This window comes from Equus caballus, chromosome 1 (genome assembly GCF_041296265.1).
Source record: "Equus caballus isolate H_3958 breed thoroughbred chromosome 1, TB-T2T, whole genome shotgun sequence".
In the NCBI taxonomy this organism is placed as follows: Eukaryota; Metazoa; Chordata; class Mammalia; order Perissodactyla; family Equidae; genus Equus; species Equus caballus.
The window spans coordinates 168,832,229-168,847,706 of NC_091684.1; the positions used below are offsets into that span (position 1 = coordinate 168,832,229).

The following is a 15,478-nucleotide window of genomic DNA, read 5'->3' on the forward strand; positions in this document are numbered from 1 at the left end:
CTGGGGTTCAATGGTTTGGATCCCAGCTGCGGACATGGCACCGCTTGGCAAGCCATGCTGTGGTAGGCGTCCCACATATAAAGTAGAGGAAGATGGGCATGTATGTTAGAACCGGGCCAGTCTTCCTCAGCAAAAAGAGAAGGATTGGCAGTAGATGTTAGCTCAGGGCTAATCTTCTGCAAAAAACAATAAAATAAAGATAATATTAATGCATACATTCTTACTGCAGTTGAATTAAGAAACCAAATTAAGTTGTCCCTTCCTTTCACCTTTCCTCTTAAGATCAATTTCCATATCCCTGGATTCCTAAATTTGTTATTTTCTCTGAACCTTATCTACCGTAATTTGACATTGTAGTGGTGAAAATTAGAGAGGGAGAAGAGAATAACAACTAAATTCCCAACAAATATAGATCATAGCAAAAGGATCAATTCCCCTTTAATGTCATTACAGCAGTTTTTCTACATCACAGTCGAAAATAATGGCAGGTGTGTAATTAGACATGCAGGTGAAGTCAGGTGCATTCTCAGAAAGGCAGTTTACTAGTCAACCCTTCTCTGAATTCTGTGTGCGTTATTTTATTTTAGACTCACATAATACCATGGAAAACTATTCTCTAGTGAATTTCTTCCTTTTTTAACTTTTCTGTAAATACAGAAATAAAACAGAGTAAATGGTCTTGACTTCTAAGTGCTTTCGGTTATTAATTTCCGTTCCCTTCCATCAAAAAGGTTAATAAGATAAAAAGTAAATCAATTATTATCTATGTCATCAATTGAATCCCCAAATCCCTTGCCTCTGCTGAAGACATTGCATGGTGCTAACCCTGACTTTTTGCCATAGCTTTAGTTTCACCCTGGAAACCTAAGACGCATGTTTAGCACCAGTATAAGTCAAGGTCTGTTGTATGCCTTTCTCCACAATCTATAGCCCCTTATGTACTCCCTAATGCGATCTTTTCCTTCTTCCCTACATTATAACCTACCTAAACACAATTTTCTTTGATACTTACAAAAGGAGATTCTACTAGTAAGATTATTTTTCTGAAAATGAACTTAATAGATCAAGTCTATTTTTTTTTTTCCTACTGTTGCTTGACTTTCCATCGTTCCCCCATCTGATCCCAGACAACAGCATGGTCAGGGAAGTAGAATTCCTTGGTGATTGAGCTCCTCTTGTGTCACTACTGTTATATAAAACGCTGAAAGAATTAAAAAACATAATTAATTAACAGCACTGGAAAATAGTGATCAGATGCTATTGCAGAGGCCTGGATCGCTAATTTACTTCGTGGGGTTAGGAAAATTGTCCCTGGAAACCAATTGGTTTGGTAAGAACAACCAAATGAAAATCTTGTAATGACTCCCTGGAGAGGAAACAAAACTGAACGGATGTTTCAAGAGCATTGCCTTTGGGAATTTCACCAGCCAATTCTGACTCGCTTGCTGTTAGTTTTAAATTAGGCAGAATACCTGCGTGGTGTAAAGATATTTCAGCACACATAATGCTGAATAGGCAGGAGAAATTGCTTGAACCTCTTTCACGTTATAAAAAACGGCATGGGAGAGATTAATAGGGTGGGCTGTTGTTCATGTTGCTGGTCAAGGTAGCTGAGACCTGAAGGCTTAGAAGGAGCCGGCACGTGGTACAGAGGCTCATGGAGATAAATTCTGGAGGCAGGAGAGAGCCACACCTCTTTTACCCTTCAAAACCTACATAAATCTGTCCTTTTTCAGAAGCCTCTAAGGATTGCCCCCCAGTGCATATTGATTATTCCATACCTTTTTAGCACTTTCAGGAACTCTGCCCAAGCAAATTCAGCAAGAAAATGTGCATAAAAATAAAATCAATGGAAGATTTATTTTTTAAAAGAATGATTCTATTGAATATTCTCTTTTCAAAAGGAATTCCTTCCATACACATGAAATAATGTCTAGCACAGAGTTGACCCGCAATAAATGTTTGATAAGAATGGATGATTATATTTAGTAAAATGCATGAAACAGATGTCCACAATTAACTTTGAAATTCATCAAAAGCCTGTTGACGCATAGCTAGATGGTTATATGTGTGATAAAGAGAGTATAGTAAATTTTCTTTTCCCAGTTGTATGGAGTGCTAATTGACATAACATTGTATAAGTTTAAGATACAACAAAATGAGTTGATATATGTATATATTGCAAAATGATTACCACAGGAGTTTAATTAACAGCCATCACTTCACATGCAATTTTTTTTCTTGCGATGAGAATCTTAAAGATCTACTCTCTTGCAACTTTCAAATATACAACACAGTATTGTTATATACCGTAACCATGCCTGTGTATTAAATTTCCAGAACTTATTTATCTTATAACTGAAAATTTGTTCTTTTTTACCACCTTCATCCACTTCACCCACCCCCTACCCCCCACTTCTGATAAGTACTGAGCTGTTCTCTGTTTCTATGAGTTTAGAGGTGTTTTTAGATTCCACATATAAGTGAGATAATACACTATGTGCCCTTTCTCTGACTTATTTCACTTAGTCTAAGACCCTCAATTTTCACTTATATTGTCGCAAATGGCTGGATTCCCTTCATTCTTATGGCTCAATATGTCCATCGTTTATATATACCACATCTTCTTCCTCCATTCATCTGTCAGTGCACTCCTAGATTGTTTCCCTGTCTTGGCTATTGTAAATAATGCTGCAATGAACACTATCTCTTTGAGATAGTGACTTCATTTCCTTCAGATATATACCCAAAGGGGAATTGCTAGATCATATGGCATTTTTGAGGAAACTTCATACCAGTTTTCATAGTGGCTATACTAATTTACATTCCCACTAACAGTGCACAAGAAGGTGTTGTCTTGTCTTTTTGATAACAGCCATCCAAACAGGTATGAAATGTTATCTCATTGAGGTTTTGATTTGCATTTCCCTGGTGCTTCGTGATGTTGAGCACATTTTCATGTACCTTTTTGCAATTTAATATCTTTTTTGGAAAAATGTTTATTCAGGTCCTTTGCCCATTGTTCAATTGGACTATTTATTTTTTTGCTATTGAATTGTATGAATTCCTTATATATTTTGGATTCTAACTCCTTATCAGATATGTGATTTGCAAATATTTTCTCTCATTCTGTTGGTTGCCATTTAATTTTGTTGATGGTTTTCTTTGCTGTTCAGAAGCATTTTGATGCTTCTATTTGATGTAGTTTGATGTAGTTCTACTCGTTTGTTTTTGCTTTTGTTGCTTGTGCTTTAGGTGTCATATCCAAAACATCATTTCCAAAACCCATGTGAAAAAGCTTTTTCTCTGTGTTTTCTTCAAGAAGATATAGTTTCAGATCATACATTTTAGTCTTTAATCTATTTCAAGTTAATTTCTGTGAGTGGTGTAAGATAGGGTCCTAGTTTCATTCTTTTACATGTGAATATCCAATTTTCCTCGGACAATTTATTGAAGAGTCTATCTTCAGAATGGCAGAATCTCTCCAGTGACTTAATGGTATAAGCTAAGTGGTAGATATGCACATATTCTCTATAAAATTCTTTCAAATTTGCAGTCTGCTTGAAATGGTCCCAAAATAAAGTGTTGCAGGAAGAAGGAAGGAACATGTCTAATAAAATGATGACATTCAACCAAAAAATGACACATAATGTACAATCTCCAAAATGAGACTTAAAACCACTTGAAAAAAATGCCCATTGGATTATACATCCCTTGGAAGCTAGGATTGAGACATGGAGTTTATTCATTCAACCCATTTTTTACCATTACCCAGGTGCCAGTCATTAGACAAGGAGCTTGGAGCTCCAGTGAGGTGGCATGTGCATGCAAACAAAGCATTTTGGTAGAATCTAGATAATAGCTGTACTAATATATATTCAATGCAAGTGGGTAGGAACATAGAAGAAAGAACCCCTAAATCTACCTGGAAATATCTGGACAGACTTTCCAGGAGAAGTAGCATTTGAGTAGAGACTTAAGAGTTTGAGAGTTGGGGGTGAGGGTGCCTGGGAAGAAATTTCAGGAAGAATTAACAGCAAGCAACATGGCATGTTTGGCATGTTTAAGAAACTGTGGTCATTTAGTACTAATGGAAGTTTAAGTGCCGTGTAAAGAGTTGTAGGAGAAGAGATGGAGGGGTTTCAAAAATACTGTACTCACTCCAGACCAAATGAGTTAAAATCTCTGATAGCTGAGCCAAAAGTCTCAGTATTTTTTGAAGGCACCTCAGGTAATTCTGATGTACAGCTACTTTTGAAAACCTCTGTTCTACTCTCTGCTCTTCTTTGTACTCCCACAGCATCTATCATAACTTTATCACTACACTTACCTCACGATATTGAAACTGTTTCTCCACGTCTTACAGAGTAGAAGCTCCCCAATGGCAGTGATGTTCTCTTATTTTTCTCCATATCTCCAGTGCCTTGTAAATTTTCTGGCACAAAGTAGTCTCTATAAATTTCCATTGAATTGAGAAAAACTGAAATATGAAGGACAAAATTAGATCAAAGCTAAAATATTGACCTCTCCCAGTGTCACACCAAAGGTCATTTATGTCCACGACCCACAAACTCTCTTTCAAGTACCTATGAAGATAAAATATACGCGTTATGAAAAAGACCTATAATCAGTCAGCTCAGAGGTACATTATACTTCACCCCCAGAGTGGTCTGAAACAGAGAAATCTCAAACAGTGTAATCATCTGTTTCTTTTTATATGAAATAAATGTACAATATATTAGAGTCAATAAAATCTTAATTTTTAATATGAACAAGTGATACTTTGAAAAATCAAAATCTCACAGAATGACTTGATAGGAGCAAAAATCATCAACTGATATTTTTGATTCTTAAAAAAAAATTATAATTGGGGCTGGGCTTGTGGCCGAGTGGCTAAGTTCCCTCACTCCAGTGCCAGGGCCCAGGATTTCGCTGGTTCGGATCCTGGGCTCAGACGTGGCGCCACTTGCCAGGCCACGTTGAGGTAGCGTCCCACATGCCACAACTAGAACCCAGAACTCAAATACACTACTATGTACTGGGGGGATTTGGGGAGAAAAAGCAATAAAAAAAATTTTTAAAAATTAAAAAATAAATTATAATTGCACAGAAAGCACCTGAATCTATTCTCATTTTAAAAATCAGAACATCACAAATAAAGCCAAAGACTCTTTCATGATGACTCTTAACCCAGGGCCCCTACCCTCTTTTCTAGGGATATTTGTCATGTTGGATGTATTTTTTCAGACCTTTTTTGTAGTATACATTTGTATCTATTTGCCTATGTAAATGTATATGGCTCTAGTTTAAATCTTTACATTTTTTTACAGATATTTCAGATACTAATCAAAGTCCAGGCAGGAAGACATGTCACATTCAAATAAGTGATTGAAGAGAGTTTGTAGAAAGAAGTATATACAAGAGATTCATCAGAGCTATGAGAACCAACAAAGGACTAAAGGGACCTAAGACTGGCAAGATCAGTAAGCTCTTATCATCCCTGAGGCTACAGAGAGCTGGCAAAGGAATGGTTTTTAGGACCACAAGTAAAGGGGGTAGTTGCAGAAGAGGGTGGCCCAATGGGAGCTGTGAACAGGGAAATAACACAGCCTACTTCTGCAGCTTATCACCAGCTTATAATGCATCCTATAGTATAGCAGGTTGTCATCCCAAGGTGTGATGCCCCAACAAGCATTGTAACTTCACCCTAGCAGGCAATCCCACTAATCTATCAAGTCAGTCACTTGCAAGTGATGGATAATGTGGGTACACTAATGAGTTCCATTTGTGTGTTAAGCTCACTATTATACTTCATTTGCTGTAAAAGGTGTCCCTGGATCAGATGCAGTGTTGTTTAGACATCATGGTGATTGATAAGGCATTATATAAATCTGAAAATGACAAGGCTGGCAAACATGTTGAAGGTGTGTCACTCAGAGTTTGGTCAGACAAGTAGAATCCCCACGAATGATTTAGAATAAGGGATTTCTTGTAGAGATTAGACTTTATGCAATGGTGGAAACCATTAAGTAGTCCATGTACAACTGTTACGACTGAAACTCCTGCTGGGCCTGAAGCCTGAAGAACCAGCCATCTGGAAAGGAAAATAGACGGAAAGTGGAGGAGACCAAGGACAAACTAGAACTGTGTCTCTTTCTCACTGCTTCCAGTTTTGGTTATGCAGTTTACCGGCTGAATAAGCTGATGCCCTTCACCTGGTCCTGGACCTGGAGGAACTGAAAGTGAAGATAGAGTAGGAGTTGGAGGAGCTGCAGGCCCAAATTATTGTCTCAAACCAACAAAGTGAGCGAGCCAGCAACATCTATGAGCTGTAACACTATTTGCCCTACACAGGTCTTCAGACCAAAAGTGGCTACTACTTCACTTCCATCTTCCAAATCTCACACAAACTTTTCTTGTGGTGAACCTTAACATGGAAATATACGTGGAAGGAAATTCTGAAAACATAGTTCTGGTATAGCTAAGTTGACAATATGTGAAGCCATGACAGCAGACTAGTAAGGTAAATCCATTGTGAAATATGTGCCTATCCCTGGTAGGATAAATCATTGCCTCTTCCATGATAAAAGAGGTCCAATGTAATCAACGTGCCACCAGGTAGTTTGCTAATCCCCCCAAGGAATGGTGCCACAATGGTTTCAGCCATTGGCAGTTTGGGATGCAGCAATGGTAGAGAGATCAGTGTTCTTGAAAGTAAGTCTACGTTATTGAGTTCTTGTGTAGCTTCCATCCCTGCTACCATGGCCACTTGGAACATGAACGCATTGAGCAAGGAGTTGTTAGGTGAAGAGGCTGATTGAAATCCCCTGGATGGGTATCCAAACCACCTGACAATTAACACCAGTCTCTAAAATGAATGCCTTCAGATGGCCCTGAATTTCATTTAATTAAGTATCCAAACCACCTGATAATTAACAGCATTCTCTAAAATGGATGCGTTTAGATGGCCCTGAATTTCATTTAATTAACCAATCTAGCAGGATATTAACATCACTCTAAGTACTCATGTCAATACATTAATACCTGAATCTCAGGTGAGTACATGCATGCCAATAAATTCTGCCCAATTTAGTCTCATATTTTGTCTTTTTCAGACTAATAATCTTATAATCCATGCACATACATGTTCTCCAGCCTCTAATCAATATTAGCGAGATCCTAAAATTCATTTAGTGTAAAACCACATATTATCAGATCAGTCCTTGTACTTCTTTGTTCAGATTATGTTGGGCCTAACTATTGTTATGATCCTAGAGACATCCACTCAGGTAAAACCAAGAATATGTTTTTATGCAAGGAAAGGCTGGTTCATCCAAACTTGAATGGAGGTGCTCCTCCTCCAGCAAAACTATAAAGTGATAGAAGATCAAGTAACTGACCTTTAGTTGTAGGTAGATTATAGGGCCTTGTCTTTCACTTGAACTTCATTCTGTGTAACCCAAGTGCTGATCTGAGTAACCATAGTATAACTGTGTGCCACATATGATCAAAGTCCAATATCTTCCAAGTAAAGAAGATATACAAGTATTCCCAGAGTCCCATTTTGAGGGGCTGTTTCTTGAGACATCTCTTTGTACAAATACTTATGTTAGAGTTCCACCAAGAAAAAGTGTGAAATTCAAATGAAGTAAATGAGTGAAATCTAATGTACAAAGCTGTTGGCAGTATTAGAGGAAACCAACAAGGAATGGTAAGGTATCCAGGACTAGCAACAACAAGGAGCCATTACTATCTTTAAAGCTGAAGTACAATTGGAGGGAAAATGGCCATAAACCAACACAAAGAGCTGTAGCAGTAGAAAAAGGTCACCAACAAGAGCTGAGGGCTTTGGTGGAGGAACTGTGTGTTTTAATCATCAACACAAAGCTCAAATGGAGGAAGCTGAGGGAATACATATCCTGATTTCAATTTCTTCCTGACCTTCAAATCCCTGAATAGCATCCATTAGCTATGCCCAAGGAGAAGCCAGAGGGAAAGAGCCACTGGTTGATTCGGTCTGTAATGTTCCGTTTTACAGGGCACAGAGCAGAGTGGACATGATGAAAATTAGATAAGGAAAGGCAAGTGGAGAATAGCCATCAAAACAGTTAACTCTCCCCCATTAGTGGACATTTGGGTTTTTCCAAATATTTGCCTTTAAAGGGAAATAACAAATATTTTTTACATGTCTTCTTATACACCTGTGTAAGTCCTTCCAAGGATATATAATGAGAAGTGGTGTTTCTGGGCAATACTGTATGCACAGTTTCATTTTTAATATATACCATTAAATAGTCCCTTGATGACATGGGAGTTCATGACCACAATCATTTAATTGGTAAACAGAAAGAATATCTTCAGATATCTAGTCTTAGGAGATACTTACCAATTAGAGTGAAGGATAAATTGCATTACCAAATGGAAATAACTTATTGGTGCCATCCTTTCTTCTGGGTTAGTGGATCTATGACTAGCAAGGAGTGTAATTATCAGATCGGAGGAGCACTGGGTGTCATCATTCTAGGGCATGTATCCCATATGAACCCAGGAATACCTCATCAACATCTTAGTCAATAAACCTGCACTTTAAATGCCACATCATTTGGACTTTGTTTTGGGGTTCCAAGACTGGAATCTCTCCCTATCCCACAAAGCCAAGGAACTTTCTAGCTTAGATCTTGTAAAATACATATAATGTCTCACACAGCATATGGGCTTTCAACCCAAATAATTTATTTAATCTGAATTTCCCTGATTAATAGTGAAGTTCAGCTTTATTCAAACATTTTTTTATTTCAAACTTCTTAAGTGTCTTAAAATATAGACTGCCTCTATGTCTTATATATCAAATACTTTTATCAGTTAGGGTCCTACCAGGAGAAAATACCCTGTTAAAATGAAGTAAATGGGGAAAATCTAATTTATGAAGGTATAGTGCATTTTTATAAATAAAATATAATCTGACTGTAGTTTTTCCTTGGGTTTTGTCTGAAAAGATCTGAAGGGGTCACTGTGCCTCAGCACATTTATAAAACACTGGGCCAAGTCAGAAATATGGAATTGATGAAATCCAGAGGTCCTGTAGAACATTTACAGGAGTATCCAGTCTGTTTTAGAAACTGGTATCATCAGTGATTGATTGGAACCAGGTTACCCACCTGTTGGTTCCCTGATTAGTGTGTTAAATAAATAATTGACACATGATCATATTATATGAGTTAAGTGTCTAAATTTTTGAAAATTATCTGAAGGTCTCATCAAGATATCCAAGCAGACTCACTTCCTGGAGCCAATAAACTGTATTTCCCAAGGAAAGCACCTCATGGGATGTTTAAGCCCAGGCATGACTATTCTTGGTTCCCATATTCTTGGAATATGGACTATTCTTGGAATCCCAAGCATTTATCTTCACTGACACTCTGATCTTTGTTTTGTTTTGTTTTTCTGCTTTGGTGGTTTTGTATGTTTAGTTGTTTGTTTCTGGTTCTCGGCGAAGTTTGGTTCCAATCCTGGTTTGCACAGTGATGATAGGTTCTTCCTCATTGGTGGCAATGGAGATTGTAGCCATGGTTTCAGGATCTTATCATTTAGTGATCTCTCTTGGGATGGTGGGGACCTATTCTCTGTCAGATGAGAGATGATAGAGAATTTTATTTGATAATTGGCTTTTTTTCAACCATCTTTTCTCCATTTTTTTCAATCTGCTTGTCTAATTTCCATTGGAAATAGAATTTGTCTTGTTACAATTGAAAGCATAATAAAAATTGCATTAGAGAGCCAGTGTGAGATTTTGTGTACAGTCTATACTTTTAATTTCTTGGTAAATATAGGTCTTGATCTGTGACTGAAATTCTATAACTGAACCTACTAGTTTTATATGTGACTATGTTTCTGTAATTAAGGAGCCTTTTCTTCTCACTGTATGAGTGTGAAATATTTTCCTACTTCAAGGATATATTAAATAAAATCTAAAGTTTCTTAAAGGAGTTCTGTTAGGATTTCTTTATGGAGATTAGTAAAGGCTGACTAGAATCCAATATTCCTCAAATTCCTAAAAACTAAAGAAAACTGAATTTCTACTGTCTTATAGACTACGTCTTTTTCAAAAGAAAATTCTCACAGAAATTACAACTCAGAGTAACTTTTCTGTTCTTTCTTTCTTTCTTTTTTTTGCTTGAGGAAGATTAGCCCTGAGCTAGCATCTGTGCCAATCTGTCTCTACTTTGTATGTGGGACTCTGCCACAGCATGGCTGGTGAGTGGAGTAGGTCCATGCCTGATATCTTAACCCGCAAACCCAGTTGACCACAGCAGAGCCCGTAAAACTCAAACCACTCATCGACGGGCCCTGACCCATCAGAGCATTTTTATATAAGATTCCAAATTCAGATACTCAAAATAAATTCTTGGACAAGAGACAGGTTTGATAACTTTTTTTTAAATAAAATAGCTCTAAGTCTTCTCCCTGATCTTATCAGAATGGAGTCTGCAGCAAGCATTTAAAATTATGGAAATGTAAAATGATGTTTTCAATCAAATGGAATTATAATTCTCATAGTTTTATAGTGAGTCTACTGAAATATAACTTCTAAGATCCTTAGTTGTTTTGAGGATTTGGTTAGGGTTAATAAAGTAATTCGTGGATATTCATTAGATAATTTTTAAATAAGACTGAGTACTGAAACATTAGTCATGGTGTGTGTGTGTGGGTATCACTTTACTTATCCCTTCATAGAGTGTCCATATCTTTGGATCTTGTTAGTAAATATGTTCAACTTTGCTACTTTAAGAATAACATTCACTACCTTTAAGAAGGTGTAAATATGATTATGATGTTTTTGCCAATAGGGGGTTATGTTTTGAGTATTCCTGAGCTTTGTCAGTCTACTAAAGTAATTATACGACAAACAATTTTCAGTTACCCACCATTATGTTGACAAAGACTCTCCTTGACCAGATGCTAGTCAGCCTCCTCTGAGCCCTCTTCTCCACTAGGGGTCAACCTCGGGCCCAGCCTTGCGGGGCTTGCACCGTCCAGTTTTCCCAACAACCCTGCTCAGTCAGTGTAGAGAGAAACCCTCACCTTTGAAATCTGATAAAATTCCTAATTCAGTCCCTATTCTTCATATCTGATCACCATGGCCCGTCCTCAGCCAGAATCCTGTTAGGTCAGTTTGGAAGAATTCTCCCTACCCTAGGTGTCTCCCTTAGTAATTTTCATCCACTGACTCCTCCCCACCATCTGCTCTTTGGCTATAAATTCCCACTTGTTCTAATCATATTGGGAATTGAGCTGCCTTCTATACTGAGGTTTCTTTTCTGCTATTTCAATAGTTCCTTATTAAAATCAGTTTTTACCACTTAAACTGCTGTCAGACTCTTTTCTTTTAACAGAGTACTGCCTATAAAATAAAAGTTAGTTACTTTCTTAAAGTCATAAAATATGTGATCAATATAGTAAAAAAAATGATTGACTACGCAAGGTATTAGGATTTTTTTTTAACAAAGGGAAAAAAAGGATAGATTTATCCTAAGATAAAATGTCTAGTTATTCCAGCAGCTGAAAGATGATAGCAAAAGACAAAACTCGATGTAGATAGAAAACTGCAGAAGTTTCAAGAAATGAATTTTATTTGCCCCAGTGCTAGTTGTATACATACCATCAAATAATGACCCTGAAAAGAAGCAATGATATATGTTAATATTTTAGCAATGTTTGTACAACTCAACGTTGATGGATTTACTTTTGAAAATTTAGGAATGCTTTGCCATCAAATACTGTATTGAAGCAAGACTAGAATTTTGTTTTCTCTCTGTTAGAATAACATCAAAATTTATCCTAGTATAACCAATCTGCTCTTGACTAAAGGTAGTAAATGTTATTCTTTACCTTCTGTGATCTTCCTAGTTGGCAGAGATTCTTTAGCTCACAAGAATAATTTTTGTGCTTTATTCTGACTTTATCTGCACTGTCATTTTAAAAATATAGTTAAATGACAATGACAGAATTAAAGTCCCTTCTACTGTTTATTTTAAAGACATTTTCACTCCGACGAATAGGCAACTATGCAACAACCAGTCTTGTTCTCAGATATGTATAGTACATAAACAACTGTTGTGGGTTGGTTTGTGTCCACCAAACAGATATGTTGAAATCCTCACCCACAGCACCTGTGAATGTGACTATTCTTGGAAATACAGTGTTTGTGGATGTAGTCAAGTTAAGATGAAGTCATACTGAATTAGGGTAAATTGGGAGAGACTTCTCTCTGTTCTGACTGCCTCTTACATTTTTCTAAAAATTAATTCCAATAAATATTATTCCTTAGGAATTGAGGCTCAAGATTATTATAATCATTGGGTTTAAATGTAACTCTCTCTTTTGAAAAGTGAATGTTCCTCACTCCTCAGTGAAAGACAAAATAGACTTAATATCAGTGTGTATAATCAAATCAAGATAGGACAAACAAGATCTCTCTGACTGTGACCATCAGTAATGAACACCAATAATCAGTGAAGGCTCTTCACAATACAGGACTCACTTAAGAGATTTTATGGTAATTCACTAGCTCTCTGCATACTCTCCTCATTGCCACCTTCATTTCTTGATTCCTGAATGTGTAAATGAGAGGATTCAGGAAAGGAGTGAGAACTGCATCAAAGATGGCCAGAAACTTATCCAAGTGTATAGAGGGAGATGGCCAGGTATAGACAATTATCAAAGGACCAAAGAACAGCACTACCACAGTGATGTGAGCTGACAGTGTGGACAGAGCCTTCAAAGAACCAGCTGAATAGCGTTTCTGAACAGTGAGAATGATGACAATATAGGAAATGACCAGTATGAAGAAGGAGCCAATAGAGATGAACCCACTGTTGGCCGTGACCATGGACTCTAGTTGGTCAGTGTCTGTGCAGGCAAGTTTGATGAATCGAGGAAGATCACAGTAAAAGCTGTCCAACACATTAGGACCACAGAAGGGTAAATTTACCACAAAAGCCAACTGAACCACGGAGTGGGTAAGGCCAGTCATCCAGGCAGCTATTAAAAAGAAGATGCACAGTTTTGGGCTCATGATGGTGAGATAGTGGAGAGGCTTACATATGGCAACATACCTGTCAAAAGCCATGGCTATGAGCAGCACCACCTCCACACCACCAATGACATGAATGAAGAAAATTTGAGTGATGCAGCCACTAAAGGAGATGACTTTACGCTTTCTAAAAAGGTCATAAATCATCTTGGGAGAAGTGACAGAGGAAACTCCCAGGTCAATGAAGGAGAGGTTGGCCAATAGGAAGTACATAGGGGAGTGTAAGTGAGGGTCAGAGGTCACAGTGAGCATAATGAGGGAGTTTCCCATCATGCTTGCCATGTAAAATGTGGAGGAGAACACGAACAGGAAAAGTTGGATCTCCCAGGAATTGGTGAGTCCCAGGAACACAAACTCTGACACCACAGAGCGGTTCACTCCATCCATTGGCTTTGTTGGCATTGCTACCTGAAGGAAGACAATAAGAGAAAATATAAATTATAATGATTATGTCAATAAATTATAAGAGAGGTCAAAGTCATGAAAGTCTATTTGTACTTTAGCATTAAAACTGACAATACACTCCTGGCCCCTGAAATGGGATCACAGCGAAACTGGTGGCTGTCATGTGGAAATGTTCTCTACCACCTAGTCTTCTCTGCATTTAATACTGTCTTCTCCCAGAGTTGATGCTGTGATACCACTTATAAGATTCAAGATGGTCCACATGATTAACAGGAATTCAACCACAGACCTTTTGATTTTTGGTTCCAAACTAATATAATCTGGCCCTAGTTTCACAGAAATAACCACTATTACAATCTCTTCCAAGCCTATAAACCTTAATCCAGTAGACAGACCTCTCTTCTTTTTCTTCCCAGTCTCCACCTCTGGGTTCACATTCATCTTAAGTATTGCTTCAATGTTTACCATATCTATGAATTCTTACTTTACTATTACTAGTGTTTATTAATATTAGTATAACCAACAAGTTGTCATCACATGTAATACCCCTCTTCTTCCTCCCAGGGTACTATGATGTTCTTCATGAGACACAAGATTGGTCAACAGGAGTTATAGGAATTCAGCCCCAAATTCTTTTGATTTTTGGCTCAGTATTAACACAGCCTGGCTTCAGTCACACAAAACTCTTCACCACCTCTCAACTTGTCCATCCGCATCCAAGATTACAAGCCTTATTCCAGTAAATAGACCTTTCCTCCAGACTCTCGACCCCTAGAATATACTTATTTTGAAGGGTTATGAAATTTTAACCATATTTTTGAGGTCTTTCTTTATATTACCAGCATTTATTTTGCTATCTCTTGTATTTTCCTACACTGAGTACAGCTCTAACGCACCAAGTAGACTGTAAACTTGTTAAAGGCAGAGATTATGACTTATTCATATTTAGATCCCACAAAGCAGTGACAAAGTGGTCCACGCAGAGGTGCAGGTCCATGAATTGTCTGTTACCAGTTTGTATCACGTTAGGTGCAGAAATTGAGAGTTAATGTTTAGAAACTTCTCTAACAATTTTACATCATGGCAAAGCCCAAGTGTATGAGTTCGTTGTTTCCTAAAGTATCAGTGCATCAAGGATTGGAAAAAAAAATTGGCTTTTCACCAAAGATAACTTGAAAAGCCCTGTCCTAGACTATTTAACATACAATGTGAGAAGCTTAAATCTATGAAGGGCATCATGGTGTAGTGAAAAGCATTTTTTTCTAGACTCTATGTTAGGACTTATCACATTACCATGCAAGTTGAGCTTTATTTAGATATGGTTTAGCCACTGACAAGTTGATATTGGGCAAGTTCCTTAAATTCTTGAACCTCAGTCTATCTATGGAATTGCAATTAATAATACTAACTTCTCAGAGTAAGGTGTAGGGATAAAATAAAGTTTTGAAACCATGTATACAGTGTATATGTATTAATATGGAAATATTCAGTAAATGTTAATTTTACTTCCTTTTCTTTGACTTGCTCATAGTCAACACATGAGATAAGTGAATGGATAAAAATGTAAAATGGTATTGGCCAGGAGATAGCATCAAACTTCCACGGATAAAGCTATTTCAATAATATATTATGATTATCTCCTTATACATAATGAGAGATTATAATTTTATTCATAATCTTATAGAGATAAAATAAAAACCATCTTGTGCAGATTAAATATATTTGCCTCAAAACACACTGCATTTCTTTCTAGTACTTACTACAGAGGTAATTCATTGATTCTTTGTTCTCCTTCGCAGTGAGACTGAAACTCCCATAAAGTTAAGGACTACATCTATCTTGTTACCCAATGTATGCTACAACTTGGAATTGCACCAGGTACATAATAGGGATACAGAATTATTTTAGGAAATAATATTTGCTGCAGGATAGGAGAGGATGTATTTCCATGATTAAAAATACATAGGAATGTGCCTAATT

General features: G+C 37.2%; 1 protein-coding gene across 1 annotated transcript; it reads right to left on the reverse strand.

The window, feature by feature from the left end:
• Positions 1-12,541: 12,541 nt before the first annotated feature.
• OR4F14 (olfactory receptor family 4 subfamily F member 14) lies at positions 12,542-13,495 on the reverse strand. Its single transcript, NM_001391574.1, has one exon. It carries the CDS (start codon positions 13,493-13,495, stop codon positions 12,542-12,544), a length of 954 nt encoding a protein of 317 aa, NP_001378503.1.
• Between the last annotated feature and the right edge of the window lie 1,983 nt (positions 13,496-15,478).